The 27,490-nt window shown below is 57.4% G+C and overlaps 14 protein-coding genes across 14 annotated transcripts; 5 read left to right on the top strand and 9 right to left on the bottom strand.

Moving 5' to 3' along the window:
• Window positions 1-37: 37 nt before the first annotated feature.
• SCHCODRAFT_02496603 (TBC-domain-containing protein) lies at window positions 38-3,884 on the top strand (the record flags this gene model as incomplete). The annotated part of the gene is made up of 14 exons (XM_003033285.1): window positions 38-238; window positions 294-458; window positions 508-785; window positions 833-879; window positions 928-1,279; window positions 1,330-1,401; window positions 1,449-1,586; window positions 1,634-1,715; window positions 1,810-1,892; window positions 1,940-2,402; window positions 2,456-2,548; window positions 2,595-2,732; window positions 2,785-2,951; window positions 2,999-3,884. The coding sequence occupies 14 exons, from the start codon at window positions 38-40 to the stop codon at window positions 3,882-3,884; spliced, it is 3,165 nt and encodes a 1,054-aa protein (XP_003033331.1).
• A 134-nt stretch (window positions 3,885-4,018) lies between these two features.
• On the top strand, window positions 4,019-7,315 carry SCHCODRAFT_02618797 (uncharacterized protein). The gene is made up of 6 exons (XM_003033284.3): window positions 4,019-4,669; window positions 4,722-5,858; window positions 5,913-6,218; window positions 6,278-6,406; window positions 6,456-7,084; window positions 7,141-7,315. The coding sequence occupies exons 1-6, from the start codon at window positions 4,154-4,156 to the stop codon at window positions 7,238-7,240; spliced, it is 2,817 nt and encodes a 938-aa protein (XP_003033330.1). The 5' UTR covers window positions 4,019-4,153; the 3' UTR covers window positions 7,241-7,315.
• Window positions 7,022-9,706, bottom strand: SCHCODRAFT_02535918 (uncharacterized protein). Its single transcript, XM_003032701.3, has 10 exons — window positions 9,327-9,706; window positions 9,105-9,235; window positions 9,020-9,051; window positions 8,844-8,965; window positions 8,757-8,777; window positions 8,680-8,698; window positions 8,547-8,627; window positions 8,015-8,485; window positions 7,920-7,958; window positions 7,022-7,860 (listed from the first exon to the last, which is right to left on the bottom strand). Exons 1-10 carry the CDS (start codon window positions 9,595-9,597, stop codon window positions 7,428-7,430), a joined length of 1,620 nt encoding a protein of 539 aa, XP_003032747.1. The 5' UTR covers window positions 9,598-9,706; the 3' UTR covers window positions 7,022-7,427.
• Window positions 9,707-10,196: 490 nt separating this feature from the next.
• On the bottom strand, window positions 10,197-11,907 carry SCHCODRAFT_02494458 (uncharacterized protein; the record flags this gene model as incomplete). Its single annotated transcript, XM_050343004.1, has 5 exons — window positions 10,197-10,242; window positions 10,290-10,654; window positions 10,727-11,185; window positions 11,240-11,353; window positions 11,404-11,907. 5 exons carry the CDS (start codon window positions 11,905-11,907, stop codon window positions 10,197-10,199), a joined length of 1,488 nt encoding a protein of 495 aa, XP_050201132.1.
• A 272-nt stretch (window positions 11,908-12,179) lies between these two features.
• On the top strand, window positions 12,180-13,676 carry SCHCODRAFT_02494230 (uncharacterized protein; the record flags this gene model as incomplete). Its single annotated transcript, XM_003033283.2, has 4 exons — window positions 12,180-12,675; window positions 12,726-12,834; window positions 12,884-13,232; window positions 13,281-13,676. The coding sequence occupies 4 exons, from the start codon at window positions 12,180-12,182 to the stop codon at window positions 13,674-13,676; spliced, it is 1,350 nt and encodes a 449-aa protein (XP_003033329.1).
• A 114-nt stretch (window positions 13,677-13,790) lies between these two features.
• SCHCODRAFT_02225356 (uncharacterized protein) lies at window positions 13,791-14,233 on the top strand. Its single transcript, XM_050342114.1, has one exon. The coding sequence runs from the start codon at window positions 13,905-13,907 to the stop codon at window positions 14,226-14,228; it is 324 nt and encodes a 107-aa protein (XP_050201131.1). The 5' UTR covers window positions 13,791-13,904; the 3' UTR covers window positions 14,229-14,233.
• A 414-nt stretch (window positions 14,234-14,647) lies between these two features.
• SCHCODRAFT_02572471 (uncharacterized protein) lies at window positions 14,648-15,965 on the bottom strand. Its single transcript, XM_003032698.3, has 3 exons — window positions 15,699-15,965; window positions 15,558-15,646; window positions 14,648-15,505 (listed from the first exon to the last, which is right to left on the bottom strand). Exons 1-3 carry the CDS (start codon window positions 15,749-15,751, stop codon window positions 14,736-14,738), a joined length of 912 nt encoding a protein of 303 aa, XP_003032744.1. The 5' UTR covers window positions 15,752-15,965; the 3' UTR covers window positions 14,648-14,735.
• A 434-nt stretch (window positions 15,966-16,399) lies between these two features.
• On the bottom strand, window positions 16,400-17,187 carry SCHCODRAFT_02618786 (uncharacterized protein). The gene has a single exon (XM_050344901.1). The coding sequence runs from the start codon at window positions 16,928-16,930 to the stop codon at window positions 16,529-16,531; it is 402 nt and encodes a 133-aa protein (XP_050201130.1). The 5' UTR covers window positions 16,931-17,187; the 3' UTR covers window positions 16,400-16,528.
• On the bottom strand, window positions 16,954-17,361 carry SCHCODRAFT_02225321 (uncharacterized protein). Its single transcript, XM_050342113.1, has one exon. The coding sequence runs from the start codon at window positions 17,252-17,254 to the stop codon at window positions 16,994-16,996; it is 261 nt and encodes an 86-aa protein (XP_050201129.1). The 5' UTR covers window positions 17,255-17,361; the 3' UTR covers window positions 16,954-16,993.
• Window positions 17,362-18,379: 1,018 nt separating this feature from the next.
• On the bottom strand, window positions 18,380-21,047 carry SCHCODRAFT_01211446 (MFS general substrate transporter; the record flags this gene model as incomplete). Its single annotated transcript, XM_003032697.2, has 15 exons — window positions 18,380-18,676; window positions 18,729-18,847; window positions 18,905-19,010; window positions 19,063-19,204; window positions 19,261-19,389; window positions 19,443-19,486; window positions 19,541-19,578; window positions 19,632-19,816; window positions 19,863-19,991; window positions 20,048-20,091; window positions 20,139-20,205; window positions 20,259-20,472; window positions 20,520-20,572; window positions 20,622-20,668; window positions 20,718-21,047. The coding sequence occupies 15 exons, from the start codon at window positions 21,045-21,047 to the stop codon at window positions 18,584-18,586; spliced, it is 1,740 nt and encodes a 579-aa protein (XP_003032743.2). The 3' UTR covers window positions 18,380-18,583.
• A 311-nt stretch (window positions 21,048-21,358) lies between these two features.
• SCHCODRAFT_02665583 (uncharacterized protein) lies at window positions 21,359-23,777 on the bottom strand (the record flags this gene model as incomplete). Its single annotated transcript, XM_050346553.1, has 11 exons — window positions 21,359-21,423; window positions 21,476-22,114; window positions 22,166-22,237; window positions 22,295-22,427; window positions 22,482-22,630; window positions 22,681-22,740; window positions 22,796-22,889; window positions 22,947-23,077; window positions 23,139-23,253; window positions 23,310-23,495; window positions 23,562-23,777. 11 exons carry the CDS (start codon window positions 23,775-23,777, stop codon window positions 21,359-21,361), a joined length of 1,860 nt encoding a protein of 619 aa, XP_050201128.1.
• Window positions 23,778-24,072: 295 nt separating this feature from the next.
• Window positions 24,073-25,494, bottom strand: SCHCODRAFT_02618779 (uncharacterized protein). The gene is made up of 3 exons (XM_003032696.2): window positions 25,029-25,494; window positions 24,713-24,965; window positions 24,073-24,526 (listed from the first exon to the last, which is right to left on the bottom strand). The coding sequence occupies exons 1-3, from the start codon at window positions 25,476-25,478 to the stop codon at window positions 24,297-24,299; spliced, it is 933 nt and encodes a 310-aa protein (XP_003032742.2). The 5' UTR covers window positions 25,479-25,494; the 3' UTR covers window positions 24,073-24,296.
• SCHCODRAFT_02225220 (uncharacterized protein) lies at window positions 25,461-26,626 on the top strand. The gene is made up of 3 exons (XM_003033282.2): window positions 25,461-26,344; window positions 26,400-26,568; window positions 26,621-26,626. Exon 1 carries the CDS (start codon window positions 25,568-25,570, stop codon window positions 26,339-26,341), a length of 774 nt encoding a protein of 257 aa, XP_003033328.1. The 5' UTR covers window positions 25,461-25,567; the 3' UTR covers window positions 26,342-26,344; window positions 26,400-26,568; window positions 26,621-26,626.
• SCHCODRAFT_02618777 (zf-DNL-domain-containing protein) lies at window positions 26,621-27,482 on the bottom strand. Its single transcript, XM_003032695.2, has 2 exons — window positions 26,892-27,482; window positions 26,621-26,842 (listed from the first exon to the last, which is right to left on the bottom strand). Exon 1 carries the CDS (start codon window positions 27,451-27,453, stop codon window positions 26,926-26,928), a length of 528 nt encoding a protein of 175 aa, XP_003032741.1. The 5' UTR covers window positions 27,454-27,482; the 3' UTR covers window positions 26,621-26,842; window positions 26,892-26,925.
• Between the last annotated feature and the right edge of the window lie 8 nt (window positions 27,483-27,490).

Raw genomic sequence — 27,490 nt, 5'->3', positions numbered from 1 at the left:
GCGACCCCACACGCAGCGCGGGGCGCCTTCATTCACAATGGCGATCATATCTACCGCTCTGCGCACCTTCAAGGAGCCCACCAAAGATGAGCTGACTGAAATGTTCTTCTCGATACCGCCGAGGAAAGACGCGCTGGCGTCTATGAGCGAGAAGGCGCGCCAAGAGGAGGAAGATGTGGAGAAGATGGACATCAACGCGGTACTGAGCTTGGGCACGCCCGGGGAGGAGGACTCGTATGTGAGTGCACCGCACCAATGCCATTGTAATCGTGCTCACCTCCGCGGGCGGCCAGGCTGGTAAACTGCACGTCATGCACCCTTACCTCTGCTTCGCGTCGTTAGATCGCAAGAGCGTGCGGTTTACGATCCCATTATCCACCATCCGCCGCGTCGAGCGGCTGAACGCGAGGGCGGGCATCTACGCGCTCAGCCTCACAACATGGCACGGGATGAAGATCGTGCGTGAACTACCTGATTATCTTCGCAGTACCCTCACCCGCCAGCCAGATCGTCCAACTCACCTCTCTCCGACCAACGGCAGATCTCTTCTGCGCCCTCCTGCGCGACTCGCTCAAGCTCGAGCTCGAGCGCGGCCAGATGAAGCTCGTCAAGTCCTTCGCCAAGACGTGCTACTCGGAGGTGCTCATAAACTCAGGATCCACCGCACCAGAAAACGAGCACGAGGATGGCAGCCTGATACAGGAGAAGGATGGCGGAAGCTCGAGCGCGCCTGCGTACCACGGCGGACTGGGCCTCAAGTTTAAGTTTCCGGGTGACCCTCGCAAGTCCGTGCTCGAGTACCCTGCTTCACCACCTACTGATTCGATTCTAGGTTACGTGAAGCATCTAAAATCAAACTCTGGACTGCCTACTTGAAGAGTATGGCCCTGCCAACTCTGTCCCGCGCTTACTCACCTCCCATTCCAGCCCATGGACGCAACCTCACTCTCATGCGCTACCCGCAAGCGACGCGACTAGTGCAGGTCGGCCTGCCGAACCGCCTGCGCGGCGAGATGTGGGAGACGCTCTCCGGTTCGATTTACCTCCGCTTCGCCAACCCAGGCTACTACGACCGCATACTGGAAGAGCACAAGGGCAAGACATCGACGAGTACCGAAGATATCGAGAAGGACTTGCATCGCAGTCTACCGGAGTACTCTGGCTATCAGTCCGAGGAGGGTATCGCAGCGCTACGAAGGGTCTTGCAAGCGTATTCATTCAAGAACCCGGAGCTGGGCTACTGCCAGGCGATGAATATTCTCGCAGCTGCCATACTAATGTGGGTTTGTATTTTGGGTATTTTGGGAGCGCGTGCTAATTCTGCTACAGATATATGTCCGAAGAGCAGGCTTTCTGGTTACTGGAGGTTCTATGCGACCGGCTATTGCCGGGCTACTATGCGTAAGTCTCTCCAATGTATTATCGCATACCACGCTGACTGACGACAGCCCGTCGATGCATGGCACGCTTCTGGACCAGCGAGTCTTTGAAGCTCTGGTTCAGCGATGCTTACCCATAATCTACGACCACTTCCGGACAGTCGATGTCCAACTCTCGGTAGCGTCCTTGCCATGGTTCCTTAGCTTGTGCGCGTTTCGTGCCGCTTGTGAACGCGATCTCAATCCGCTCTCAGGTTCATCAACAGCATGCCAATGATCTTCGCGTTCCGGATTGTCGACTGTTTCTTCTGCATGGGGCCCAAGGTCCTCTTCCAAGTCGGGTGAGCGAGGTCGCTGCGCCACAATGTTCCTGTCATTGCTCACCCACGTCGTTTAGTCTTGGTTAGTTTCCGGTTCTTGATGCAGTAAGCGCTCTCTTGACTCTGCGTTAGCAATCCTCAAGATCAACGGCGAGGCCCTGCTCCAGATCCAGGACGACGGCCAGTTTTTGAAGTACGTTGTGCACCCTACTCCTCGCCCTTCCGCTAACCCCCGCCCAGCCTGATGCGCGACTACTTTGCCTCCCTCGGCGACTCGGCGCACCCCGACTCGCCCGACCCGCGAGCGCGCGCGATTACCCGCTTCCAGGAACTCCTGCTCGTCTCGTTCCGCGAGTTCTCGGTCATCACGGACGAGATGATTCACTCGGAGCGCAAGCGGTTCCGCAACGACATCATCCACTCGATTGAGTCCTTCGCCAAGCGCGCCGCGATCCGAAACCTGCGCTCGCTGGGCCGGTTCTCGAAGGAGCAGGCAGGGCTTATCTACGACGCCCTCTACAAGGCGATGTGCATCGTGCCGCCCCCGCCCGCGGTCGCGCCGCCGCCGAAGCTGCTGACGACGGCGAATGAGCAGCAGGAGGAGAAGCCGGAGACGAGGATTCAGCTGAGGACGTTCCAGTATTTCCTGAGCGAGATTGCGACGTGGGCGAGGGATGAGAAGATTGTGATGAATGGCTTGACGGTGGGTGGGGTGTGGTTCGTGGATGTGGGTTCAGGTGCTGATGGGATGAAAAGCAACGGATAGATCGGGAGGTGGCGGAGCATGAGTTTATTGACAGGCTCTTTTTCTTCTGGGATACGGCGTGCCGGGGGGCATTGTCGTTCCAGGTGAGTGTTCTGGTGAACACTGGGATGACATGCTCATCAAATCCAGGATATCATATCCGGATTGGACGGTGTTATGTTCAACGACTTGATGGAGAACATCGAATGGTTCTTCAACTTGCATGACAAGAACAAGGACGGCTACTTGACGAAGGACGAAGTGCTCACTTTGTCAGAATCCTTCTTGGTAAGGCGATCATCCTGGACTGTCGAGTAATTGTGTTGACACCGGGCTATAGTTCATCTTCCGCTTTGAAGTTGGCGATGCGTACCTAGGGGCTGTTAGCCGATTCATGACGAACGCCTTTGAGTATGGGGATGCTTTGTTACCGCGACCTGAAGGTGCTGAGGACGGCGAGGCGACGCCGACAATATCACCGAACCAGCCGTATCTTAACCTCGCAACGTTCGTCCAGCCTTTGTCTATTGCTACGTCTGTTGACCCTCACACAGCTTCCGCATGGTCGTCCTTGCCGACGAGATCCTCGAGTCCTTCTTCGAAACCGACCTCTCCGCCTCCTTCCGCCTCGAGCCCATGCCCGAGATGGAGCTCCCCACCTCGCACAGCGGCCTCCTCGGCGACATCTGGTCCTCTATCGCTACCGACAGCAACAAGAAGATCTTTAACAAGTTCACCGACGAACTTGGGAAGACGATCGGGAAGCACCAGGTCATACACAAGCCGTCGATCGGGCGGTACACGAAGCTCGAGGAGCCGAAGGCGAGGGAAAGCCTCTTGACGCCGGGATTACGGAAATCACTGTCGAGGTCGAGTTTGTCGCCCATTGCGAGCGCGTCGTCGACGTCGTTGCATGGCGGCAGTCAGGGCGAGAGGTCGCGGCCGACGACACCAACGACGCCGGTGCCCGAGGCGGAGGCGCCAAGTGCGAACGTGGGCTTCTCGCCGCTTGTGCAGGCGGCGAATGCGGCGCTGATGGAGCGGCCGGCCTTCGCGATCGACGACGCGAAGGACGAGGATGAAGGAGAGGACCAGTTCGCGGTGGGGGATGCGGACGATACGGTTATGGACGAGGTCGACGCGTTCTTGGAAGCGCACGATTCTGGTTTGACGGATGCGGACAAGGAGGTGGCGAAAGGTACGTGGTTGTGTCCTGCATTTGATATGATGTTGACACCACTGCGCTTCAGACTTATTGAACGCCGAACCTATGAAGTAGATGTGGTAGTTATGAGACTCGGACACGTCAAGTATACTTTGTTCTCTTTTGGTAGCTTTGCATTTATTCACTCGATTGAGTCCTCGATGTTGGTGTATCTTTTTGGAAGTCCATTGGCGTTTGGGGCTGCGCTGCTCTGGGCTTACATGAGTACTAGGTGAGTAATCACAATCAGGCTCGTCCACCAGAGGGCAAGGTAAGTTCAGAACAGCTGGCCGCCACCGGCACGCCTCGGGCATCGCGGGCCGGGCGCCGGGCGCTTGTACTCGCCTTCTCTGACACAACTTCGACATGGAGTCAACCCACTCGCAACTACGAACGCTGTGACCTCGGTACCCAGACGCCACCGCGGCAATATGTAATCTCTGCGCGCATATATCTTGCAACAGCCACACGGCCGAGCTGCACTTGACCCCAGACTACCACCATCATGGGCGACTGGGACTTTGTCTGTGCACTCTGTGCTGCTCCTTTCTCCGCAGCGTCCTTCGAAGACGAGCCTGAGGAGGACGATGGCATCGATCGCTCTCTTCTCCCCAAGGCAGCCATCCAATGGCTCGAGCGCCTATGCGTCGTCGCCGAAAACGAGGCGTCTCTCGGGGTTGGACGATGTTATATATCCGGTCCTGGCAGGGACGAGATGTACGGCTCGGTCTGCGTGGAGCCTGGTGACCACACCAATGCTCCAGAAGCGGCAAACGGCACCATGAACATCAGCGTCTACTACAACTACGCCGACGAGTCGACGGGCGCGATCCCCGTGCACATCAAGTGCCTCGATATCCTGAAGAAGGTTCTCAAGCAGGATGGGTACGATCTCAACGCTGATACACTGTACGCGTCGTTTTTGGAAGCGCACGAGGAAGGTTTATGCTACCTGAACTTCGATTACTACGACTTCAACGGCCCGGACGATCAGTACTTTTGCCTGGAGGCTGAGCAGGAGGTAAGTCACGCCATTCACACCGGCTTCGCTCTAGCTGACCGTCTTACGCTAGGCCTTCGTCTGCGACCCCACTGACATACATCAACTGCGCGACTACTTAAACAACCTTCCGACCGTCAAACCCTCTGATTCTCCCTCTCCCTCCAAGAGCAACACTTCCGTCTCTCAGAGTCAAGATCCCTTTTCCGCTCTCCCTGCCGAACTCATCCTCAAAATCATGATCTACGTCCCCCGTGAGGCCTTCATCCCCTTCCTCCTCGCCTCCCCCACCGCCAGCCGCATCGAGCTCACCAACTCCTTCTTCCTCGCCCGCATCGCCGGTGACATGCCCTGGGCCTGGGAGGTCCTTTCTCCTCCACTCTCCGAACGCACCGACATCAACTGGCGCGCCGTCTACACCTACCTCTACACGGAGTCTAGCGCCTCACGCACTAATGCGCTCCCTGGCCTCGCGAACCGCCGCCGCATCTGGGATGTGTGCAGTAAGCAGGCGGCGCCCATATACAAGCGCCGCGCGAAAGAGGAAAAGAAGGCGTCGGACCAGGGGAGCGTGCCGGAGGAGGTGAAGGCGAGGGCGAGGTGCGCGCATATGCCGCATGTGCTGTCGACGGCACCGACGAAGGCGGCGGGGCTGACTGTATGGCTGCCGGTGGTAACTGGTGCACCTGGGGCGTACAGGTTGGTGGAGGGGGAGAAGAAGATCAAGCTGTACTGGACGGCGAGGGGCGTATTCTCTGGTATTGCGTTCGAAACTGGGAAGCAGACAGTGCTATTTGGTCCCGAGCAGGGGCCTGGCGTGAAGGTCGATGAGTGCATGCTGGGGTTGGGCGACTGGATCGACGGATTCGAGTTCAGCATCGGGAAACCTGATGCGCAGGGTGACGATGGAAAGGAGGAGTCTGTCACGAAGCCGAACCGCGCCAGCGCAAGCGACAAGCACGAGAACGGCCTGGCGATCAAGGGCGTCATTGTGCGCAGGCTTGTCTCAGAGCCCGTCGCGTTTGGTGACATGAGCGGCCATCGGCGGCTCACCGTCGTACAAGAGGGGCACACGCTCGTAGGGCTGCGGGGGGAGGCGTCCAGCGGGATGATCTCGCGTGTGGGCTTGCTCGAGCTGCCGGAGCTGGCGGGTCCGCAGAGAAGGCCAGCGCCTGATGCGTCAGTGTGCAAGTTGATGTGGGCGGAGCAGGTTAGTTCCCGGTTTCGCTATACTGCACATCGCAGGATCCTGACTCTTCCACAGGTTCCTAGCACCTCGCTCTCCTGCCACCCCTCCGAGTTCGGGTACTGGAGCGTGCAAGAGACGCACGACCTGGTGCCCTTCTACCCGCTCTACTTTGGGCGCACGGAAGACGAGTTGGCCTCGCTAACGGGGATCGTTGTGGGCAGCAACTTGCTCGGCATCGCGGTGTATCACGACGGGAAGGTATCGGGGTCGGCAGGGAGATTGGAGCAGGGCTTTTCGAAGTACTTTCCTATTGACGGCAAGGGCGGGGAGCGTGTAATTGGGTTTACGTTGACCATGGGTGCGTTGGTGGATGGGTTTAGGGTCGGTGGATTATCGTGGTGTGCGAGGAGGGGGATGCTTACCATGCGCACACCTTCTAGGTTATAACAAACCACGGACGACAGGCGATCTTCGGTCGGACAGGGATGATTGCAGACTCCGTTACGTCGACGGCGGCGGACCCTTGTGTGCTGGCAGGGTTGTATTGCAGCTATGGGTACAAGGCCAGGGTGCGTGTATTCTCTGACAGCAGCCGACTTTTGCCGATTATGCTACCAGGAATACACCTTGCTCTCGTCTGTATCCGTCCTCAAAGGCCCGGGATCCAGCGAGACGGCCGACTTCAACCACTTCGTGCGCGACCAGTGTATCTGGGAGCCCACCCCACCGCCCCCTACATGGCACCCCTCTACTCCAGCCTTCGGTCCGCCTCCGAACAATGACCAGGCGACCTTCCTCGACTTTTCGAAGCCAGTGAAAGAGATTCAGGGCTTGCTGGCTGCGCCGGATTGGGTGGACGTCGTTGAGCTCGGCGGCTTCGTTATTCGTTACGCGGACGATAGCGATGTTTACATCGGCCTGCCGTCTACAATCTGGGCGCAGCTTGACGGAAGAAGGCCCTTGAAGGAGCTGCCGCGCCATCAGCATATGGCGACCTCGTTGGGCCCGATGAAGCCGCCCGAGCTGCCTGCGCACGTGAAGGACGACGACGAGGTGCGGAAACAGAACGCGGGCGGTGCGGTGTGGCGCCTGGGCGGAGAGGGCGAGCGCATTGCGAAGGTGGTGGTGTGGGAGACGGGCACAGGGAGGATCGATGGGATGCAGTTCCACTCGGAGACCGGAAAGGCGAGTTTGAGGTGGGGGAAATGTGGGGGCGAGTCGAAGGGGAAGATTGCGGCGGATGATAGGTGAGTGAGATGAGAACCGGCTGGATCCCGAGGCCTGAGGACTGATTTGCCTGCAGGGTGAAGGGTGTCTGCTTTGTGTTGGGAACGAGCAGGGGACCGTATCATACCCATGACCCTGTTCCCTTGGGTGTGCGAGCTCTTGTAGAGGAGTCTTAGGTCTCAATGTACACGATATCTTGTCATTTGGTTGCTTATGTACTAATAACAAGCCCTCCTTCGTAGCGTCCGCGGACTCTCAATCCTGCGTCGCCCGACTATGCCTGTCGACCGGCAGGCTCGCCAGACCAACATCATGACCACACAAAGGCGATGCAAGACGCGGCTCTGGATGGCTTCTTCCTCCTCAACACCCTTCCTTCACTTCATGCGTCATATTTGCCCTGAAATATTCCTCCTTGTCCCTCGTTCGTACCTCTGACGTTGCATATTCCACGCTGACGGTATACACGCCAACCGCCTCGGTCCCAACGAGCGATACCGATGTTTGGTTGTTCGCGTCCGCGACGGCAACGCCGTCCTTCGTCCATGCAATCGTGAGGCTCTCCTCGGCGGACACAGGTTCGGTGCGCAGATACGCGAGGGGAACGAGGGAAGCGGTGAGGGTCTTTGTGCTTCCGCTACAGCTTTCAGTGACGTTGTCGATGAGGCTGATCTCCGATAGGAGGTTGTTCCACATTCCCTCCAGACAGACGTTGCAGTAGTTGGGGGTCGTCACCTGTCGCATGACGCAGTCGTCGTTCGTCGGGCGGTATGCCGTGTGGTTGGTGTCAGTGTATCTGAGCATATCAGCCGTGAGCTCGTGCGCGCTCGTCGTAAGAGAAAGATCAGGACGTACGAAGGGAAGAGGCCGTAGTAGCCTGGCTCGGAGTGAAATCTATGTACGATGAAGGTTGTCAGCAACCGTTCAAGCACGGAGGGTTAAGTACTCACTCATCTTCGCTACCAAACTCCAGAATTTCCACACTGCACAACTGCGCTTGCCCTTCCAAGCTCGCATTCCGCAGCGTAAATCGCACCTCATGCTCGCCTTCCTTCGGAGGCGTGTCCCTGTTCACAATATCGTAAAAGTACCGATCCAGACCGATCCCCTCGTGCGGCTGCCATCCTAGATCTTGACCGTCCACTTCGACAAGCACGTCGGATGCTGAGGGTAGACCAGAGAGGGAGAACCGTGCGAGCCACCATGCAAAGGTACCATCAGAGGTGAATGACTGCGAGAACGGCGTGGTAGTGTTCAGCAGCGTCCAGGCGTAGTTTTGGAGGGGCATGACAGCGCGTTCTACGCGAGGCCCGGTGCCATTGGACGTCGGTTCGGTGAGCCAGGGCTCCCATGGAATAGGGTCGTCGAGGGACAGCAGGGTGTTGCGCCCGAAGTAGCCACCGTCTTCGATGCCGTCGTATCTGCAGGAAAGGAAAGGTTAGTCACTGCGGTTGTGTGCATGCGAGAAGAGCAAGGACTCACTCCTCGCCAATCTGGATAATGTTGTGGCCAGATTCATGTCGCAGGATAGATGCGCCGTTAGCTTTGGAGGGGGTTATGGTTCTGTGAAGTTGGTCACGATGATCCCTATACTTATTCACATTTGAGAACGCACACCACATCGCCGCCAATACCTTCACCGAGCTCGCTCAGCAAACCTTCCACGCCATATTATAATAAGCGTGCGCATACCTCCATAGAGATCGCTGTTGCCTGCAAGACGGTTAGCCGGCTAACCCTTTCCCAACAAACGCCCTCTCGTTCCACTACAACGCTCACCTATGATGACCGGATGATCGCACTGGTTGCCTAGAGAATCGCACGCAGCGCGCGCGACATCCTCTTTGCCGATGTACACGCCACGCAGCTCAGTCCCGTCCCTGTACAGGCCATATACTGTGCTGCGAGGAGGTAAGTCTGGCGCATATGACACGCGTCATGAGCCCTATACGTACTCAAGCTGTGTACCATTCGTGCCGATGCCGCTCTTGTGAAGGGGTCAGTACACAGCTTGTGGACCGTACACGCGCGCGAACATACATCATTGCTCGCCGTGAACGCCGCCCAGAAGTTCAGCAATGGCTTGACGGTATCGAAAGTCACGTTCGCCGTGATGTCTTCCGATAGCCATGCCGCGTCGTCGAAGAACTTGTCCTTTTCTTCCTCGGTGTCTGGAATGTGCATTAGCAGAATACCTCGCACGCTGTAGTATGGCAAACTAGGATCTGGACAACCTTGTGCTGGTCGATTCGAAGTACTTACAACCATCCGCGAAGAAGATCATGTCTACTCGATTAGCCGGATCTCCCGACTGACTAAGTGCGCGAATTTCAAGAGGGGGCGCCTCTGCACGTGCAGCGAGAACGCGCTGAGGATCCGGATGGTATTGCCCATGGACGTTCGAGCGGATGCGATTGCGTTTAGGGGAGCGGGGGACGGGGTAGTCTCGTGCGTGCACGCCGTGATGAGCGCCTGTGGCGGTGGGGAGGAAGACGCTGCCGGTCAGGGCGAGGGCACAGGTGCAGAACAACATCGGTGACGCTGTGCGTCAGTGAAGGAGGGGAGAATGAAGGGGGAGCAGAGGATAAGCAGATGACGGCTCGAGTAAAGAGCAAGCGAGCGGACCATCGAGGCCATGCAGGAACAGCCATACGGACCGCGAAGAAGACATCGTCGCACGCGGTACTCTGCGGGGTTCTATCTGAGCTCGCGACATACGCGACTGTCAGTATCATAGAGTAGCCATGTGTGACGATGGCTCACCTGCCCTAGGGTATCGCGTGATCATCGGCGTACAAGTTACCTTCGACGACAGCGACCTCCCGTCGGTTATGTAGACTGAGTTGAAAAGCGGGTCTTTTGAAAGTTGGAAGCAATGGATGGATAGCAAACGCTCGAAATAAGCAGTCTAGATGAGTACAACAACAGACAAGCACGTTAGAGAAGTACACGATAAGGATAGATGAATGAAATGGTCGTAGAGATGTGCCAAGTTCAGGCATTCGGTGGTAGTACATGCACGGATTCCGGTATTCAGACATAGATAGGACAACAGCGACAAAGACATGGTCAATGAGAAAGTGGTTAATGAAATCGAGAGCAAACGAGCGACTGCACGACACGCGACGAGCGCTACAGGCTGGCATCGCTAACGCCTCCGAGGAACGTGAAAGGTTTCCTGCAATATCATCAGCATCCTTCCACACTTCCAACCAATCGACTTACACTGCCTGCGGCCTCCTAATCTCGTACCGTACGTTCAATACGCCCTTCTCGTCGAGCTTCCGCAGAATTGCAATCCTTTGCCAATCTCGTCGCTTGTCGTAGTACACGCAGTGGTCGAGGAACTTGAGATGGGGGCACGCTATTGCGAGTTGGCATATGAGGGTGTGCATGCGGGCTTTGGACTCTGCGGGCGTAGAGGGCTTGGTGGCCGGGCCGGCGATGGGGTAGGGCTGTATTGGAGGCTCCTTAGGACCGGCCATGTGCGCCGCGTCGCGCGCGGGTGTGCGTCCGGCGGATTCCCAAAGGACCTGTCCACGAAGGACTTCGAGGTGGCGAAAGCGAGGAAGAAGGGAGAGCCATTGGTCCTTGAGAAAAGTTCAGTGACTCGAAGGGAGAATGCGACACGGTCGGGGTATCGAAAGGACAGTTTTGCTTACCGGCGTCGTCGCCACGCCGCTACGCGGAAGATTTAGCCACGTCAAATTGGGGAACAGCTCTGCAATGCGCTCCAACTGCCCCATAGTATCGAACCACGACAATGTCAACTTCTTCAGCGCCCCTCTGTCCAGGTTGTCCATCTCGATCAACGTCTCCGCGTCTAGCGATAGTACTTCGAGCACCTCAAACGCGCGCGGAGCTGTCGACTTGCATAGCGAGCGCAGAACCTCGACGGTAGTCTGAACGCTCTTCAGGTTGGGAAGGATGTCCGGGGCCATCTGAATGCACCCGAGCGGGATCCAAGCGAGCTCTTCGATGGATGGGTTGTTGGCGAGGAACTGGATGCGGGAGCGGTCGATGGAGACGCTGGCGCCGGAGAGGAGGCGGAGCTTCAGTCGGCGTAGGTTGGTGAACTTGCAGTCTTGGAGCACCTGCAGCTCGAGAGGACATTCGAGATGCTGTGATAGGATCAGAGGCAGGTCTATGGGTAGACATGGTGGTCGGTAGCGTACCTCGAGAGTCGAAGATGACCGGTTGAGCATGGCGCGCACGTGGGGACCATTGGCAGGTTTGAGGAAGGCATCCCCGGAGAGAACGATGGAGGTGAGGTTGTTGACGCGCCAAAGCTGGACACAAATTAGTCACGTCGTGGTGTGTGAATGCACTGGCCACATACGGGGTAGACGACGCTCTTGGGGTCTAGGTTGGTCCCAACAGCATGAGCACCGAGGTTCCCAATCACAGCCAACCTCTGCAATGAGGGTTTGCCGCAAAGCGCGTGCAAGATTGCATCCTCATGGAGAGGGCATTGAGTAGGACCTGCGTGCCTCTCCATCGCCGTCCAAGTGAAGACGACGAGCTTCTCCATGTGATGGAGAGCCGTGCAGATATTCTTAATGCGTGTGACTTCGTCGGTCGTAGGCGTTCCCTCTACGAGACGCTTAGGCCAGCGATCGGAATCAGAATAGTCGTTGCGGTCGCAGAAGTGAACTTCGCGAATGTTGCGGGCCAGGTCTCTTCGTTTCGCTAGGTGGTGCCACATAGAGGAAAGAGGGTGTCGTACGCGGATAACGCGATACTCAAGGTGGCCAGGAATGATGAGGTGGGCGAAGGAGCGACAGGTGAGAGCGATAGCCATGAGGTCGGCATGGGCGTCGACGTCCGCCACGATCTCGTGCATGAGCTCGAGGGGGAGCTTCAAGAACCCGGGGACCGCGTTTGCGAGTGCCATGGCGGCAGAGGACAAGCGGCGATGCCCGTGGATTGGGGTCGAGCAACGTCGAAGCGCGGCGGATGGAATCAACTTCCGCTTCGGCAACGGCCGAAGGAAGCAAACCGGCGACGGGCCGGACACGTGGGAGTGGCTAGCCGGTGGCGTGACCGTCACCACACGCGCTCTTGTCTTTTGACGTCGAGGTCGGCGGCGACAAGTCCTTGTTCCTGACGTTCATCATGGTTTTCCCCTTCACGTTCAAGCTCTCTGTCCCCGGCATCACGAACCCCTTCTCCGGCAACAACGCAGAAGATGGCGGAGCGGATCTCCCGCCGGGACACCAGCCCAATCCAGCAGCCGGGCGCACTGAGAAGATTCAGATCACTCGTCGCCGCCCTTCCCCCGCCCCCTCAGACCATCTGTCAGCCCCCACGTCGAGGAAGAGGGGTTGGGACCCCGCGTTCGCATCACCGTCCGCGTCAGCGACGACGCTCGCGTCCCCCAGTGGCTACCTCGACACGCCCGCCAAGTACCGAGATCAGCTCGCATCGATGACGGAACAGGATATGCGCGAGATAGAAGAACTGACGGCAGCGGCTGTAGGTATGTGCATCACTACCCTCCTTCCTGTCTATGAGAACCTGTCCTCTTCGCGTACGCAGCGCCAGGCTCGGTCCATGCGCGCTGCACGTGCGACGCGATATAGGCACCCTCCAATATTCATTGTCCTCAAGCGTCTCTAATCATGCTCATGCTGACCTGTCTTCTTTTCTTTCTCGATGCAGACCTTCCACCCCCACCCAAGCGTCGTCGCGGTCTCGCTGGCTCGATCGTCTCCACAGCGCTCAGCGCAGCACTCATCGGCACTGCAGTCGGTTTGACCGTGTACCGAATGTGCGTCTTCCCCCCTTCAAACCGCGTCTCTTGTACTCACCAACTCCAGGTGGCGTGACCGCGGCAAAGACTCCCCCGAGCAGCAAATCGCACCCCCTCCCTACCACGAAGGCGAATGGGAGCCCGCGTCTCAAGAGCGTCAGAGCAACGAGCGGCCCAAGGGCGTCTATGTCACTCCTCCGACTCCACGCAGTCGCAAGCCGCGCGCCATCCCTGCCTCCACTCGCCGACACGCTCATCCTCGTCGCGCCCACGTCCGCCATGCCATCACCCCACCCCCGCGCGCCGTGCCCATGCCCGTTGCCTCCAGCTCCGTCGCCGCATTCCCCGAACCTCAGCCTGAGTTCGACTTCAGCTCCAACCATCATGAGGAGCAGCCTGAGGATCCGGACGATCAGGTGAGTAGCCTTTCTATGCCTTTACTAACTTGTCTGACCCGTGCATAGATGGACTGGATTGGCGAAAAGCTCTCTGCGCTCATTGCCGAGGGACAAAAGGCACTCGGCCGCGAAGTCGTCGTCATGAGCGAGGCTCAAGAAGACGAGGTCGACGACGGTAGTGGCCAATGGGAGGACGAGGAGCCCGTTGCCCCGCGCGCCAGCTCATCCCGTCGAGGTAGCATCCGCGGCCGCCTGCCTCCGCCCTCGTACGCCGCTTCCTCCTACCAATCGCGTCCCACGTCCCGTAGCAGCTCGCGGGGTCACGGCTTGCCGTCGGCGCCGTCGATGCCCGGCATGGAGTTCGGCGTGCGGGAGGAGACGACGTTCGAGAGCCCGGAGCTGCGCGCGAGCATGGAGGCGGCGCGGGCGCGTTATATGCGAAACCGAGCAGGAGTGGCCTGACCGCGTCTCTCCGGATACTCTGCTCCCTAATGGGGTGGAACCTCACGAAGCGCCCGGCGCGCATCACGACTCTGACGATCGTTACGATACTGGCTGCTGCATCCTTACCTACTGCTTCTGCTCAATTCAGGTCTGCTTCCGCTCATCCACGTCCGCTTCTCCTGCTGCTTACTGCCGGCCCTTTCTCACTGCATCCACACGCATACAGCCACCACCAACACTAGCAAGATGGGGTCAAGCCTCATCGGCCCACGCAATGCATCCTCCGTCGCATTCTTTACAGACACTTCACCACCCGCTACTTTACACTGTTCTTCTGCTCTGCAACTTTTATTTACTTATTCACTACGTACCGTTTCCGCTGCTCCGAGTGCTTCGGTGGGATTTCCTGCCTGCCCATGTGCGTCGGCTCTCAGGAGCTTTCCTGCTTCCCAGCATCGGCTTTCTTACCTACCTACCTACGTCCTTACATACCAGCAAGTGTTCATATGTATGCGCCCTATAATACGGGCTGTAGATGGAGAGGTGTTCGCAATAGAATCTGACATATAAAGGAACGCCTGAGCAGCTTGAGTCTCCGCCGAGAATCGAGTAGAACGCAGGTGGTGCGCCACGATGTCTCCAGCTTGTGCGCCACTTGTGTGTGGGGGTGCAGTCTCGGTTGCTCGTCTAGACGCTACGTGCGCGAGGTTATTTCTTTTGAAGCGCTGTCTGTACTTATTGGTAGGCCTAGGGGTCCTGAGTCGACTGTCAAGCGGGAATTTGTGGCACTGAAATCATGATTGGGGCCAGAGCGAAGATAAAGGCTGGTCGTTTAGGATCTTGATCGTGCGCCGCCTACTTACTACGAGACCGACAACTGATGAATAGGAACACTTGGAGCGGGTATATAGTGATTGGTACGTGAGGTATATCAATGTAAATATGCGGGTCAACATGCAAAACGAGTCCGTATGTTGAAACTACAGTCCGGAGCGATTAACTACGACGTTCGGTTTGTAGGATACACTGCTTGTAGACCTGATAACATACAATGAGAGGGAGCAGGAAATCCACGAATCAAGCGAAAGTCGAACAACGCGAGGTAACGGGCCCGTCAAAGGTGACGTTGATGGCCCGGCCTTCCTCACGCTCTTCCGTGCTAGGGAGGAAGTTGAGTTCGACGCGGAGAGCGTGCTTGAGGCCGCCGTTGTAGCGCTTCTTTAGAGCCTGCAGGAGGGTCGTCAAGTTGACCTTCTCGGCGTCCATGTTCAAGCAAAGAAGGCGCAGGCTCGGCAGTCTAGTCGAGTTCTTGCTTTGCAGGGCGTGATTGATAGGGTTCTGCAGGGTGATGTTCGTCTTGAGCTCCAAGCATACCAAACCCGCCGCCGCCGAGGAGCTAAGATATGCCTGCAGTCCCTTGCTATCGCTGAAGGTAAGCTCAAGGCAAAGGTGCGTGAGCGTGTTCATCGCGCGTCGAAGGAACTTGTAGACCGTTCCCTCCTGCCCCGGGGCTGGCCTTCCGGGTACGTGAAGGTGAAAGCTGATCAGCCTTGTTGGGTGCATGACCCGGAGCAGTAGAATGAGCTGCTCGCGAGTTCTGGCGTCGATGTTCGTAGTGCCGCCTCTGATCTCGAGAGAAACGAGGTTGGCTGCGTTGATGCGGGATGAAGTGAAGGTGGGGTCGTATTTGAGCTGTTCCACCACGATGCTGTAGGGCCTCTGCCTGCCGGAAGTTTGGATGAGGAGGATTATCTTGCTCGGACTGGCGAGTGCGCAATGGGTTTCATAGAACGGTGCTAAGTAGATGGGAGCGAATTGGTCAGCGGATCCGGAGGTCGCGGCGCGCACTGTCCTAAGGCTGAGCTTCTGTCATCAAACAGTGAAAGAAGAAGGATGTACAGTTTCTCTGATCGGCGATGTGGCTTAGATCGCCCCATTCCCGCAGTTTCTTGAGCTCCTTTGAGGGACCGGGATTGCGACCGCGTTGACTGGATATAAGGGTCGATACAGGCAGCGCGACTGAGCTGAAGCTGGACCCACCCTTCTGAAATCAAGTAGGAAATATGCCCCCTCTGCGTTCGCTCGGGTCCCATAGCAAGCTACAGTGTTGATTCAAGATAGGTTTGCCACAGAGATATCAAGGTGTCGAGTGGTGATGCATTCCACTGAAGCGAGAGGCCTTTTATATCAGAGCGGGCGCCCACCAGCATCCAGGCGCTTCGCATCATGGAGATGTATATCCGAAGACGCTGCATGGCCCGGCGAGATACCTATAATTGTGTTCGAGGTCAAAAAAGCGGATTCCGGGAGGCGCCGCGGAATTGGTCTTTATGACCTTGCCACTGATGGTGAAGCTTCCAGGCAAAAGTATGCACATAGAGTCACAATAAGGCTGTGGAGTTCTTGATGGTGTCGCTGGCAATATGGTACATGCTGTAAGCCACAGCTTGTGTCGTGCCAGGACCTTTCTCTACAGCGATGGTGGAAAAAGCAGCGTCTTTCGACGAGATTAGCAATGAAGAACCAGCGGAGGGGCCCAGCACATGTTCAAGCACATCTGAGGTCAAAAGACCAGGGTAATGGTCGCACTGCCAACGCACAGCGCCCATGAGGAGAAGGTTCAAGCAGAGAGTCACGGTATGTCACAACGGAATCTTTATTGCGGCCCGCTGATCCGGCGAAGCATATAAGCGCCGGACCCTTCGCCAGAAACCATGTTCGTCGAACACAAGCCCAACTGGCTGCCACGACCCCATTAGTGCGCCGGACGTGTTGCCTCTCTTGGTAGACGCCTGCAGCCCTTGTCTATGAGACGAGGTTGCATGCGCTCTGCTGCGGATGTCGGCTGAGGAACAGACGTGTCGTCGTTTTCAGGCCACGGTAGACAGGTCGCCACTGTTGCCGTTGCCCGGGTTGTCGGGTAGGCAATCCGGACAGCGTCGGCGAGACCTGCCAGTGCTCGGGCTGACCGCGGGTGGACACCTTAAGGGGACACGTAGCCCGCGGTCAGTGGGTCTGTGTTCATCGCGGGCGCTTACGTGGTGTCGTAGAAGCTGCTCACTCTCTTTCATCGCCTCGGCGATAGAACTGACAGTGGTGGAGGCGCTACGCTTGCGCTTGCAGCCACGATTATGTGCACTCAGTGATGTCTCTCGTCTTTGGGCGAGCGACGGAGGGGTACATGTATCGTGGCGTCGCCGGAGTACGGGATTGCTCAGGTCAGAACGTCCAAGTAGCTGGCGCTCCTCATGGTAGCCAGCGAAAGGATGCATTCTGCCGACACTTTCTCGCGCTGCGTCGACACAGACGGCAATTTTTGGAACCCCCTGACAAGCTCAGGATTTATCGTTCGTCGGACGCGCGCGAGCCTTCAAGCGGCTGCCATGGTACATTGCGCTGGATGTGTTGCCTCTCTCGGTAGGCGCTTGCGGCTTTCTTCTTTGTGGCGAGGCCGCTCGTGCTCTGCTGCGGCTGTCGGTAGAGGACCAGACGCGCGGCGTTGTTGACCAGACGGCAGACAGGTCGTCGCTGCCGCCGTTGCTTGGTTTGTCGGATAGACGAACCGTCCAGCGGTGACGAGGCCTGCCAACGCTCATCGTGGGTTATTACCTTGCTAGGTAATCCGCAGTGGGTGGGCTCGTGTCCATCGCGAGCGCGAGCGCAGCGCCGGGGAGGCTGCTTTCTTTGTCCATCGCTTCGGCAGTGGCATTGGGAGTAGCGGAGGTGCTGCGCGCGCGCTCGCGGCCATGATTCTGTGCCGCCAATGATGTCTCCCGTCCTTTGGTGCGCGACGGAGGTGGTACATGAATCATGGCGTCGGCAAGGTACGAGATTGCCTCGCGCGAAAATGTCTTAGTAGCTAGTCCTCTCGCGGACGACCAGCGAAAGGATACCTTTCGTAGAAGCTTTCTCGTGCTTTGTCGACACAGACGGCATTTTTTGGAACCCCTGACACGCTCAGGAATCTTATCGTTCGTCGGACGCGGGCTCAACTGGCTGCCATGGTCCCTTACGCCGGATGTGTTGCCTCTCTTGGCAGACGCGTGCAGTCCTTGGTCTTCAGACGAGGTTGCATGCGCTCTGCTGCGGATGTCGTTCGAGGAACAGGCGCGCGGCGAATGTAGACCAACAGGTAGGCAGGTCGTCGCTGCCGCCGTTGCCTGGGTTGTCGGGTAGACATACTGGCCAGCGGCGGCGAGGCCTGCCAGTGCTCGGGCTCACCGTGGGCTGTTATCCTGATGAATGAAGCCTGCGGTGGGTGAGCTCGTGTCCATTGCGAGCGCAAGCGCTCGCAGCCACAATTCTGTGCCGCCGGTGATGCTTCCCGCCTTTGGGCGCGCGGCGGAGGCGACACACGAATTGTGGCGTCGACGAAGTGCGAGATCGCTCGGGAGAATATTCTGGTAGCCTGTTTTCCTCTCGGAAGACCTGCGAAAGGATATACTCTGTAGACGTGTTCTCTCGCTTCGTCGCTGGAGACGGCAAATGTTTGGAAACCCCATCCTCCTTCGGAGGCATTCTATCTATTGGAGTCCATTAACATCCGATGCGAGTATCTAGGCGGTGGGGATGACCGACCTCTGCACACATGACTCTTTCCAGGTGAGGTTTTGAGGCCTGTTTGCTCTGACAATCTTGCAGGGAACCACTCGCGCAACAGCGTATCGGCTCGCAATTGCTACTACCTCGAAACTCCACACCATCACGATTGGGAATTATCTCTCGCAGTGGCGGCGAAGTCTAGGTCATACGTGGCACCATCCATCTCCATTGATTTTGCTTGTACTCTAATAACCCCGTCATCGTGTAAGGCGTTGACGAATACGACGTTCACGGACATGATCTATCCAGTGTCTACTTGTGTCCCGATGTTCGGAATATAAGCAGGTGACGATACCCAGGACAATTGATGAGAGTCCGGCCCTTCATATGGGCTTTCCCTCCGCTGCTTGCTGCTCCAAGACCATACGCGAAAATTTACTGATTCTACGCAGCTTCGAGCCCCAGAAAAGCAGAACCTGCGCGAGTTGTCAATAACGCAGTCTGCCTCTGCCGAGAGACGTGACGAACGAAAGGAATAGGCATCAGGACAATCGCGACGAGCGCGAACAGCGTGTTGCCCCAGCGGTATCCGAGAGCGTCGAACATCTGGACGGTGAACAGCGGGAAGGCGACGCCCATCATGTTCCCTGAGAGGTAGATTGTAAGCGAAACGAAGGAGGAAAGATCATGAAGGAGCGACGTACGGGCAAGACTCTGCCCAGCAAGCGCCGACGATGCGAAGGGTTCGTAGCAATCCGCGAGGTACGAGAAGACACCGTTGTAGATGACGAAGATGGAGATGGTGAAAAGCTACGATGTCGTCTCAGAACTGTGAATCATTCTATTCGATCCACAGACGTACCACAATGCCAATCGCCTGCGCAACCCAAGTGACCGAGGGGTACGAGACCCAGGCGTAGATGAACATCGAGATCGGCAGAAGGATCCCCGCTCCGCAAGCGCAATACAGACGCGCATCAGCACCGCGAATGGGGTAGTTTTTCCTGCGTACGACATCATGTTCAAAGTGTTACACAATTAAGCACTTGAAAGAACGCACTGGTAGAGCTTCTCCTGGTACAAGTTGATCGTCCACCCGATGACAGCGCCGATGAAGATAGTGACGAAGACGGTGCCAATCTGGCCGATGTTGAAGCCGTGAACGTCTCTGAAGATACCGGGGATGGACCTGTAGGACGATAAGTAAGCTGGAGGACGCCAGGCACTCTGGCCGGGACGCACTCGATCATGCAATACAGAATGCCCCAGGCAAAGCCAACCCATGCCTGTCGAGCTTTATATCAACATTGGAAAGGGATTCGGAAGTGTGGGCGTCGCACGCTAAAGGCCATGACGATGGGCTCGGTAACCAATAGGTCTACAGGATAATTGCATGTAAGTCCGCTTCGCGAGTTTCAACAAGGCACTTACAAATTGGGCGCGTGCTAGAGATGTAGACGAGCTGACGAAGGCTTGCCCGCTCGTCTTCAATGCGCGCACGGTAGCGCTTGTCCTTGCTCTCCTTCCGCAGCTTCTTAGCCAAGCGCGTGAGGAGGACAGGGCTGCGGGTTTCTGACATGACGAACGGGAGAATGCAGATGTAAGCGCCGGATATACTGTGCGTGCGTTAGCGATATGTGCAGCTGGCTGAGAACAGCGTACATCATCGAGATCCATTGGATCCATCGCCATCCCAGGCTCGGGTTCATCTCGACCCAGCCTGCGGCTACGGGCCCGAGACCGGTCGCGCCGATGGAGGTGACAGAGAAGAGGGCCATAGGGATCCCGCGCCTGTGACAAGGAATCAGACCGCGTAGGATAGCCTCGGCAAAAATCTGACGACTGACTCGGACGCAGACCAGATATCGGCGATCGTCCCACCGACCATGGTCTACAAGAGAATGAGCTAGAAAGTGCAAAGGATACAATGGTACTCACTGAACCCGTCGACCCTGCTGCTCCCTGAATCAGACGGCCTATGAGTACTGTTTCGATATTCTTTGCGCTGCAGGGTTGGTGAGTAACAGGGTCAAGAATCGCTGCAGAAGCCGCACTAACAGAGCGATCATCAAGTGCATGAGGACGTAGATAATTCCACTGCAGATGTACAGCGGCCGCCTGCCAAATTCCTCGCTGAAGGACGAAGTAATGAGCGGCGTGATGCCGAATCCGACAGCGTATAAGCTGAGACCAGCGGTAGCTTGAAGCTGAGTCGCCTTGAGATCACGCAGCATGCTCTCGAAGCCCATGTTATAGGTTCCGGCGTTCGACGCTACGATACATGTAAGCGCGCGATGTTCAGCAGAATGAGGTACTCACCGGCCAGCAAGGTGAAGAAGGCCGCCGTGACTGTGATGAGCCATTTCTTCTTCCTGCAGCCTCGATCAATACCGAATCGCTAAGCGCATGGCCACAAATTACCTCGAGTAGTTCGCAGGGTTGCGAGGGTCGCCCTCTTCCCAGTCCACCTGGAAGATTGTCGATTGATGCAGCGGACGGTGAGACAGCTCGACTCACGTACAACGGCTCCTCGAAACCTTCGAGATCCTTGTCGCCGCCAAGTGTGGCGCTGGCGGCCGACTGCCGGGTGGCAGGGCTAGGGGAGTAAGGACCATGGTGATGATGGTGGTCGGGCGTGTTATGGTGATGGTGAGGGTGGCTAATGTGAGTCGTGAGGTCAAGCTCAGACGCATGAGGCCGCGAGGTAAGATCGAAGCGAGGGTCGATGGACTCGTGAATATCCTCGACGGACTTGACCGCCAGACCTTCCTCATTCGCCGCTGGTCGCTGCACCTCTGCTTCCTTCACGTCGGCGGGCGTCTTCGCATCTGTACGTTCGCGCGGCATGCTGCTAGACGTGGAAGGGACTCGGGAGAAGGGATGCGCAAGGCGCTCCATCCTCGCTCGCTCTGCATATATACCTCGATCGCTTCTCCCAGGCGCCTCCGACTCCGAGGCGCCAGGTGTGTAAACAAGATCGTGCCACCAAACAACATTGGAGGCTGCCCGCTCTCCGTTCGAGATCGGACACGGACAGTCTTTCCAGGCAAGCTCGGATTCCCACAGTTCGAAAAGTCCTGGTCTCGTAAACTCATCTCGTAAGGAAAGAAAAAAAATAGTACACAGGCGTCGCTACTGCTTTCATTTGAACGTCTTCTTCAAGACCTACGGCTCCTCGGCGTGGTGGGCCTCGAACCAAGGCAGTCATCGCTCCCCGGCGAACCTGTCCTCATATTTCAGCAAGTCGTGAAGGGGGGCTCAGAGGAAATGCTCACCCGGGCGCTCGTATGCATTCATGTCTATCGCCGCCAACGACGGAGTGGCAGCCCTAATCGACGTCGAGACCCTGCTCTTGACCTTCCTAGAAGGAAATCCCGCCGATCTCATTATGGCCGCCGAGGAACGTGAGCGGGCGGCCGCCGGGATCTTGCTCTTCGCGGACGTCGCGAGAAATTCTTCGCGAGCTTTGGCCTTCCTCGCAACATATACAGATAGCGGCGTATTGTCGTCATCCTCTTCGCTAGAGATGATGAGAGGCTCCGCAGGAACTTTGCCTGGAATGGCGGGAACAGTCTTGTCGCCAGAGCGGGATTGTGAGACTGACAAGGGACGAATCGAGGTACGGCGCTTCTTTGGCGTGTGTGGCACGTCGTCCTCGTCCTCGTCGCTGGAGCTGATGATCACTCTCTTCTTCGGAGTTCGCAGGGACCTCATGCATGTGGAATTCCTATAGCCATGCGCGCGGGTGCTACACCTAGGAGTTTGCGGCTGAATATGAGCATCCGAGTCCGACTGGATATCGGAATCCGCATTATTCGCAACAGGCGCCTTCGAAGGGGAAGCTTTGCTGGGCACGTTCATAGAAGGTCTCTTGGCGATTGTCGCGCGCGGCGGAGGCCCCAGGGGCAGATTGTCTGATGATTGTTCGAAAGAGTCCAAGTGGCACAGATATAGCGAGGGCTCACCGTCGGTATCACTGTCTGCATCATCGCCATTATTCTCGATGCGACGATAGCGTCGTTTCGGCGTCGAGGGCTCTGTACAGTAGAAGCTAAGCTGGGCAATCGCTGTCTACTGCCAAACAGCGAGCTCACCCGAGGCGTCGAAAATGTCATCGGTTGGAGAAGCGAGGTGGGCATGCTCTGTCGCGTCTGAGCGGGAAGACCGCTTTTCTGACCTCTGCTGGAACTCATCTTCGTCCTCACCACTCGCATCGGAGGTCAGAACCTGGAGGTTAGCTGGCGTGGGTTCAACGCGTAGTTGAAGTGGGGCTACGCTCACAGTCAGACGACTGGCTACCCGCTTGGGCCGGCGTGGAGTCTCTGGTGCATGGCTTCGCTTGTGTAGCTCTAATTCAGTGTCAGAGTCGGAGTCTGTGATCTCTAGGACATCGGCGGCGGGTCGCGCTGCCTTCGGAGGGCATATGAGTTCTGGAGGGATTATGGGCCACAGGCATCGGCGAGGCTGTGCATATACGTACCTATGGATGGACTGCGAGTCGACGTAGCGCACCCGCGGCGCAGACGCCGGAGTTTATAATCTGATCAGAGGTGTTATGAGAGAGGAGCCAGTATTCAGAGCAGGGCATAACGTACCCGACGCGTCCGAGAGCTCACCACCAAGGGAGCCATTTTCCTCCGTGTTTGATGCTTCAATCTCCTCGTATTCCGCGCCCGCGCTTGACTTGTTCTAGAGAGTGCGATCAGAAATGTCGTATTCGAGAACAGGTGCGTCCAAGTCACCAACCTCGTTACCAGACCCCTCAGCTTCCTCTTCCTCATCTTCGGCTTCATCCTCATTCGAGGTATCCCATATGTCAGAGGTGCCCAACGTCAACTCAGAGTCTGATACAACGAAACCATCCTTCTCGTATTGTCCTGAAGGCATTATGCATGAGTCCTGTCTGTTTGGAGAATATCCTAATATGAAGGCGTTCACCTGGATTGAACCCCCATTCCTCGGACTCGCTCAGAAGCTCCCCGACATTTCTATGAACGCCATAGTTCCGGAAGGAGCGAAGCTTTGCGCGGACAGCCTCCTTGAAGACAGGATACTGGCGACTCAATATCAGTCACTGAATGTAACGGGCAATGAATCCCAGCGACGCACCATATTGCAGTAGCGATGTTGGCTAATCCACCGCACATCCTTCTTTGGACAGGCTAGAAGCTTCTTGCCGTACAGCCTGTTGCTCTCCTTCACGAAAGGGATCTGAAAGTCGTTGTACCTGTCCGCTACGAGCTCGCGCAGCCCCTGCAGATATCTATTGGCCGCGGCACCATAGTGCTGTTTCCCCTATTGTCCAAAGGTCTTATTCAATTCTGGGCTCCAGCCTTGACGTTCTGAATTCAGACGCCTCACCGGATTGAGAGCATACACATCCCTAATCCACAAGAGCATACACTCGGGGAGCTCGTTGAAGGGTTTCCCGACGTGCACAGAGTCGCTTGACGACGGCTCATAGCGCATGCCGCCTGCATCAGGACTGGTGTACCATGATAATTCGGGGTTCGCTTCCACTTCGTCGAGTGTAAGAACAATGGGCGCGCGCCCGTCTTCCCACCGTGCCCTCGGCATCAGTGCGACAAGTGGACAAAAGGAGAGATGCGCCGGCGAATTCCGGAGCGCGATCAACCGGTCACGTGCCAAGTTGAACTTTTGGACCAGACCCTGACCTGTCCTTTGGGCGTTAGCGCCTTGAGAGGCATGATAAACCGCTCGATTCACAGAGGATAATCTGCAGTCCGCCAAAGCGTTTGACTCGACACGAGAATTCCTCAAACTTCGCAAGTAGGAGTGTGGCATAGCGAGATCATCGTCCTGAGTAGCCCGCCCCAATCTTTCCGGTTAGGCGCAATCATTAGGAACTGGGGAAGAGCAACGAACATACTGACTATTGCGGTCTATGATAAGTAATACATATGTGCATCTCCTGTCCATGCGAAACGGATTACAATACAGTCCATCCTCCCCGTGGAGCGCGCTCGGTGACGATGTTGAGAGCGCTTCCCTTGCATCTCCTTCGCTGGCGTCCACCTGCCATCCACTTCCTCCCTCCTGCTACAGCAACTATCGCCAGCCCAGCACACACGCCAATTATTGCCCCGGCACATAATCCCGACTCAAGTCGATCTCCCCCTTCAAATGCGTGTTCGTGATTTTCGCCTGCCTCTGCCTCTGCCGCGGCTTCTTCTGACCCTTCTTGCCTTTTGCGACGGGCGGGGGTAGCGCTTCGGAGGAGACGGGTTTCATCTCGGCGGCGACGAGCTGGCGGATCATGTCGACCTCGTCGGGCGCTTTGAGCTCGGCCCACATGTCGCGGAATTCTGCGAGCGGGGGCGAGAATAGGTGAGGTGGCGTAAAAGAGGGGTTGAGGAGATTGGATGGGACGGCCAACGAGGGTGGGACAGGAGTGAGGCAGATGAAGGGGGGACGGGGTACATTATAATGAGGCAAATGGAATAGATTGTTCAGCATCCATGTATGACGGTGCGTTCAGGCTGTCCACACACCTTTTTCGATCACAAAGGCGTCGTCGGGCTCATTCTCCTCGCTCATCTCATTCCAGAAGACAGTCTTCATCTGACCGTCTTTCGCTGTGCGCAGGACGTAGACCTTGCCCTCCTTCTCGAGCTCTTCGATGTGCGTAGGCGCCTCCTTCCACGCATCCTTCAGTGTGCGGATGGAGATGCCGGCGCTTTTGTTGATCGTATACCGCTTGATCTCAGTTAAGAGCTGCTCGCGATTGCGGACCGCAAAGTCGTGCTGACGGCACAAATATCTCAGTCAACCATTTAACTCTTACACAAATTCAGCGCGCTGACGCACCTTGTACTCGTACAGGCCCGTCTTCTGGTCCCACTTGACCTTCTCATGATTTCTGAACTTCTCCAGGAGCACCTGATCCGTGTCCAGCGCCGTGCTCGTCGAGATCGCAATGTCCTGCAGCCGATTCGGGCCATAGTGCTCCTTCAAATACTGCAGCGCGTAGATGAGCTGCGTGTTGATGTTCTGCCCCGAGCCCGTGTCCTTGGGCTGCGAGTACGGCTGGTCCGGCTTCGCTTTCGCCGCCTTCTTCTTCGCGCCAGGTGCGCTGCCAGGATTGGCATTAGCATCGGCGGCAGGGGCCTTCGCCTTCGCGCCGCCTTTTGAGGATGACGCGCCGCCCTTCGCGGGCGCCGCGCTGGCAAGTGGGGGCGGCTGCGAGTGCCAGGACGTGTAGTCCGTGCGGTGCAGCGACTGCTTGAACGCGGCGGCGTCCGCGGCCAGCTTCGACATCGTGGGGGGATGGCGGGCGGGGACAAGGAGCGGTGGCGCCGGGCCGCGCGAGAGAAGACCAATTATGGCCGGGCGCACGCGTCCCGATCATGTCTCTTGCGCGCCCCCGCCATCGCGCCGCGGCCTCCTCCCCTGCGCGGCACCTCAGCGCGAGCGCGGCGCGCCATGGCGAGCTGCAGGCGCGCATCCGCGGCCTCATGCGCGACACCGCGCAGCCCGTTGCTGTCGTCACTGCTATCATGCCCTCGGGCTCCTCTCCCTCGTCAGCGTCCTCCGCCTCCACGTCCGTCCTCCCCGTCTACCACGGCGCCACGCTCTCCTCCTTTACCTCCATCGCCATGGACCCGCACCCGCTCATTGCCTTTGCGCTTCGCCTGCCCTCACGCATGTCGACCGCGCTCAAGGCCGCGAGCAAGGACTGGGACGCCGGCGGCGCACACATGGTCGTGAACCTGCTCTCCGCGGCGCAGCAGTCGCTCGCGCGCAAGTTCGCTAGGCCCGACTTGTACCACGACCCCTTCGGCTCGACGCACTACCGCCTGAACGCAGACGGGATCCCCATACTGGACGGCTCGCTCGGCGCGCTTACATGTCGGCTCGTCTCCGCTGCGGTGCCGCTGTATGACAGGGCGTACTTGAAGGCGCTGGGGGTGGACGAGCCGCCAGAGGCGGTGATCCCGAAGCTGCAGAGTGGGGGAGTGATCTCGGAGCTGTTTGTGGCTGAGGTGTTGAGAGTGGAGGAGTCTACGGCGTTGTATGAGGGTCAGGACGACTTGCAGTCCCTTCCGCTGCTATATCACCGACAAGCGTTCACGACGATATTACCACCACCTACGCCCCTAAATCCACCAGACGAGGAGTGAATGGTGCGTGCCCTTTCTGCCATTGCTCATGGTGAACCGAATAGGGACTGACTTTAAGCCACTGTCGTTCGCAGAAGTGTTGCAGGGACCTATACGGTGTACGCCCATGTACTAATCAGAGCACAACGGGACCAGCGTTGAACTCGGACGCAAATCTACGAGGGCACGTCCAAGGGAGGCGCGGAGGGATATCACCCTGCTCGCAGGGCACCTTGCGTGGTTCGAAAGTAGCTTACCAGCACACTTAGTTACTTACCTTGATCCTGACGGCAATTACAGGAGTACTAGGACAACATTTCCGTCCACTTGTCAAACTGGCCTTCGAGCTGACTTCCTCGAGTATATGCTTTATGGCAGAACTTCATCACTCAGCTGGTGGACTCGACAGCGTGCAAAGCAATGCGTTTCTATAGCAGTGTGCAATTAGGGAATAGTTGTACAGTAGGGGTAAGTGGGGGTTGCGATGTGCAGGGTTTTGGTGGTCGTGAAGGGTCGTGAGATCTGGCCGTTTGTCAGCGGGTCGCCTGCTTGCCTTGACTGCGCCACATACCTTAAATGCACTTCGCTCAAGTACACACTCTCCACTATACCAACTCGATGTCACCGTCCGGGTTCGTCGTCCCCCGCTTCACATCCTCTCCCCTCGCCTTCAGCAAGTCCTCCACCGTCCGCAGCTTCCCGTCCTCCGTGCTCTCCTTGAACCAGCCCAGATGGTCCGCTATTAAGTGCCGGTTCTTGCATTGCGGGCACTGGATGAGCACTATGCCGCTGTAGTACGCGCGCTTGGTGAAGGTGTGCGACGAGCGGTGGCGCGTGCAGCCGGGCGCGGTGCAGGTGAAGGTGATTTGCAAGCGGGGCTCCTCTTCAGACGTGGGAAGCTTCAGCTTAGTCGTGGTGGGCGCGTCGGCGGGTGGTGCGGGAGCCTCTGGCGGTACGGCGGCAGAGGAGGAGGATGACGACGCAGCCCGTATAGCAGCGATACTGGGCCCGGAGAGGCCGAGGCGCATGCGCATCTCGACGCGCGCCGTCGTCGGCAGGGATGCACCAGGCGTAATCAGGCTCCGCAGCGCCGGGGGCACACCCACATTGCGGAAGAGACGGGATGGCAGCATTGTGAGTGTCTAGTTGGTGGTCGTCGTCGTGAACAAG

Source organism: Schizophyllum commune (genome assembly GCF_000143185.2).
Source record: "Schizophyllum commune H4-8 unplaced genomic scaffold SCHCOscaffold_4, whole genome shotgun sequence".
In the NCBI taxonomy this organism is placed as follows: domain Eukaryota; kingdom Fungi; phylum Basidiomycota; class Agaricomycetes; order Agaricales; family Schizophyllaceae; genus Schizophyllum; species Schizophyllum commune.
This window is presented reverse-complemented; position numbering and strand designations above follow the sequence as displayed.